The sequence below is a fragment of the Danio rerio genome, chromosome 6 (assembly GCF_052040795.2).
Source record: "Danio rerio strain M-AB ecotype USA chromosome 6, GRCz13ab, whole genome shotgun sequence".
NCBI classification, from domain to species: Eukaryota; Metazoa; Chordata; class Actinopteri; order Cypriniformes; family Danionidae; genus Danio; species Danio rerio.
This window is the reverse complement of record NC_141026.1, coordinates 25899215-25902839: the sequence shown is the minus strand read 5'-3', so window position 1 is coordinate 25902839 and position 3625 is coordinate 25899215. Positions and strand designations below refer to the sequence as shown.

Sequence of the window (3625 nt, the reverse complement as noted above, 5' to 3'; positions counted from 1 at the left end):
AACTGCAGTTTCTGACCCATTGGCGACATCGTGCGGACATTTATAGAACACCAACAACACATTTTAGTTTATAATAATACAACGAAAACATTTATTTAGCATAGGTATTTACAAAATCAAATCACAATATTTACAAAACCAGCGGTCAAATTAACAACTGTGCAAAGTTTCGGCATGAATAAATGCCATTAAAATAACAGTACAACTGAATAAGATTGGCTAGTTTTATAATTGAAAGTACATCAATTTGTTCTTTAACAGAAGACTGGTTATTGGTATGAGGTCAGAACTGAAAAGAACCCATAAACCCATAAACTGTACAGATAATCATATAAGGAAGTTAGCTCAAAGTGACACCAATAATAGCTGTTTCAAAGAAACATGCAGCTTACTGCACAACACAGCCATTCAAAGCTGTTAACCATTTGTGTAACATTAGTGCTGTTCTATGCATACATCAGTCACAAACAGTACAAAAAACATACTTTTTCATATGCATTTTATTTTTAAACAATGTTTTTAAGGTATAAAAATATGTCATTTTCATGGAGCACTCCAAATATAAATGTAAATACACAAAATAAAAGTATTAAACTAAATATATAACAAAGAAGTGCAAATCATTAAGGTCAGGTAATGGTAATGTCAGTTTCTCCATGGTGTGCACATATAACCTTAGCACATAATTCTTTGATTATACTGTATCACACTGTAAATATAGCAATTATTGGTGTAAAAGCCTAATAAAAGACGGTTAAGCAACAGGCTGACTGTTAAAACAGAGAACAAGGTAAAAACAAATTCAAGTAACTCTTAAAGGAACACTCCACTTTTTTGGAAATTGCTAATTTTACAAGTCACAAAGTTGAACCGTTAAAGCGTTAAAGGTTTTAACTCGTGCTGTTATTAATTATGATTAATCACATCAAAGATATATTTTTATAACTTATTTAAATTATATATACATGTGTACTGTGTTTATTTATGCATAAATACAGAAACTACTAAAAATACTTTACAAATATATACAGCATATTTACATACATTGGATTATCTCCGGGTTTTGCATGAGCTCCTTAATATTGGTATAGAAAATATTTTAATAAATTTTCATTTTCCGTCAGTACAAGTGCATGATGGAATTACAGAAGAGTAATGCTTATAATTTTAAAATAACACAAACTTTTGAGTGATACACTAATGGTCTAATCCAATTCAATGATTTATTGTTAGCTGATATGGTAAGAGATTGGTGGAATGAATTAAAAACTAGTAAACTCAACAGTTTAACTCCAGGTAACTTGTAAAATGAGCCTATTTCCCCCAAAATCGGGTGTTTCTTTAATTCTTTGAGAAAGTCAATACCATGACAGCATTAGTGTTAGTAAATTATCTGTTACAGGATTAAATACTTCCTGGATCGACGATCAACTTGTGATTCACAAATGAAAAGTACACAATGCAGTAAAACCTGCTTGGTGAACTGATCGCTTGATTGCACGGAGAAACAGCTGTACAGTGCACTGTTTAAAACACAATACACAAAACAAAAAGCAAGAACTGGCCTTTATAGTCACCTTTGTTCATTAATCGATTATTCCTGCAAAAGTGTTTATGGACAGAGTCAATCCTTTGCTCATGTATTTGCTCAGTCCAGCATCAGCATCTTCGGTCATGAACTTTGACTTTAAGGATTTTTGAACGTAATATCCAGGGTCCCGACATGAAGTGACCTCAATGCTGTGTTACAAAATATAAAACAACACAAATCAAAGTCTGAATACCAAATAAATGAAAAAGTGCAGTCTTCATAATGAAGATTTATTTATTATTTATTATTTATTTATTATAGAAGAAACATCTCGGCTACTAACGTAACCCTTGTTCCCAGAAGAGGGAACGTAGACATGTGTCTTCAGACATGAATGGGATATCAATAAACGACCAATCACTCTAAAGAGTAAGAAAATGGGCCAATGAGATCAGCTCCACAGGTGCTGCGGATTATTCATTAGTAGTATATTTAACCAGTACGGAACGAGCTGCTACACTTTAGCCACTGAAGAACCGATCACTCAGGTATAAGCTGGAGATCCAGCTTCTGTGACATAAGAGACACACGCCTCCATTCCCTCTTTGGGGAACATGGGTTATGTTAGTAACTTCAGGGGGAACTCTGATGTGTGTCTTTCGACAGGAGTGGGAGAGTGTATGGAAAACTCCACAGCAGCTGATCTGTCATGCCTATTTGTTTAAGTCACACCTATACCCTGGTACATCTGTCATGCCTATATATCAGTCAAACATAGCATGAGCGTAAAGGCATCGCCAGGAGTAAAATCCTTCCAACGTGCCCTAGGCTCCTAAATTACCATTATATGGGAAAATTTTAGAATGAATTTAGATTGGCAGGCATAAATGTGCTTTAACCTAGCTAATTGTAGTCTAGAGATTTTAAAATACGACAAAACGTTGTGAAAGTGTTCCAGTCCCCGAAGGGGGAAGACGCTACAAAGACCACGTGCTACCCAAGGGGTAGGGGAACACTCCGTGGCTGAATTACACATGTAGGATCGCCAAAAGTGATCGCGCAATGCTGCCACCAATTAGACCAAACAGGCATACCAAGCACCCGGCTCCTCCACTGAGTTGGGTGCTGGGAGCTTCAGAGGAACTCTCTGGGGTTCGCTATATGGGGAATTTGTTTTAGCAAAGCACAATAAGTGCACATATCTTCGGGTTAGGGAGCATGGCACAGCAACCGTTTTTGATACCAAGCTTAGTTTCATCCCGATTGACCAGGTTTAACCATTAATTGGGAGGAAACCAACTCCATATAAAGATTATAAAATCTCATGAATGTGTTAGGTGTCGGCCAGCCCGCAGCTCTACAGATATCTGTGAAAAAGCCACCGCATGCTAATGCCCAAGAGGAGGTGACACTTGTTAAGTGTGCTCTCACCCCCGAGGGGCTGAGATAGGCCCTGGCAGTGATAGGCGAGGGCAATGGCATTAACTGTTCAATGGGCCAACCTCTGTTTTGATATGGCACTTCCCTTCTGCTGACCACCGTAACAGTCTACAGAGCACGAATGGAACAAAGCAGTAAAAAGGCTGGGTCTGTCTCCTCCATGAGCAGCGCTTGCAGGTTCACCACCTGGTCTCTAAAAGGGGTGGTAGGAACCTTGAGTACATACCCCGACCAGGGTCTCAGGATAATGTCAGAGTAGCTGACAATTCACTGATCGAAAATGCCTCCAGATCACAGACCCTCTTGATCCATGCCAGCGTCAGATACTGAGTCGAGTGGTTTGAACGGATCTCTCTGCAGACAGGCTTGGACTACAGGGAGATCCCAAGACGGCATGACTGGGGGGTGGAATGGATTTAATGGCCTCGCATTTCTAAGGAATTGAATTGTTAGATTACGCTTCCCAAGCGTGCTGCCATTCACCGCATCATAGCTAGCAGAGATGGCTGCAATGTAAACCTTTAGTGTGTAGGGTGACAGCCTACACTGCAGCTTATCCTAAAGGATAACGCAACACTAATCTGGCAAGTTTGGGGGTCTTCTCGACGAGAAGCATGGGGTCGCTTTGTGGTCCTTTTACTGAACTTAACAGCG

At 39.0% G+C, this 3625-nt stretch overlaps 1 protein-coding gene and 1 long non-coding RNA gene across 4 annotated transcripts in view; one reads left to right on the top strand and one right to left on the bottom strand.

The window, feature by feature from the left end:
• Positions 1-3625, top strand: part of LOC147843513 (uncharacterized) — a 721012-nt gene that overhangs the window by 17895 nt on the left and 699492 nt on the right. The gene's annotated exons all lie outside the window — the stretch shown is intronic.
• pik3r6 (phosphoinositide-3-kinase regulatory subunit 6) overlaps positions 62-3625 on the bottom strand; it is a 42410-nt gene continuing 38846 nt past the window's right edge. For 2 of the 3 annotated variants that reach the window (XM_087257192.1, XM_087257193.1), the window contains exon 20: positions 62-1740. In XM_087257192.1, the coding sequence (XP_087113318.1) occupies positions 1587-1740 (154 nt within the window). In that variant the 3' untranslated portion in view covers positions 62-1586. Of the gene's footprint in view, positions 3595-3625 lie in introns of all 3 variants that reach the window. The other variant, XR_015493635.1, reaches the window with a different exon arrangement.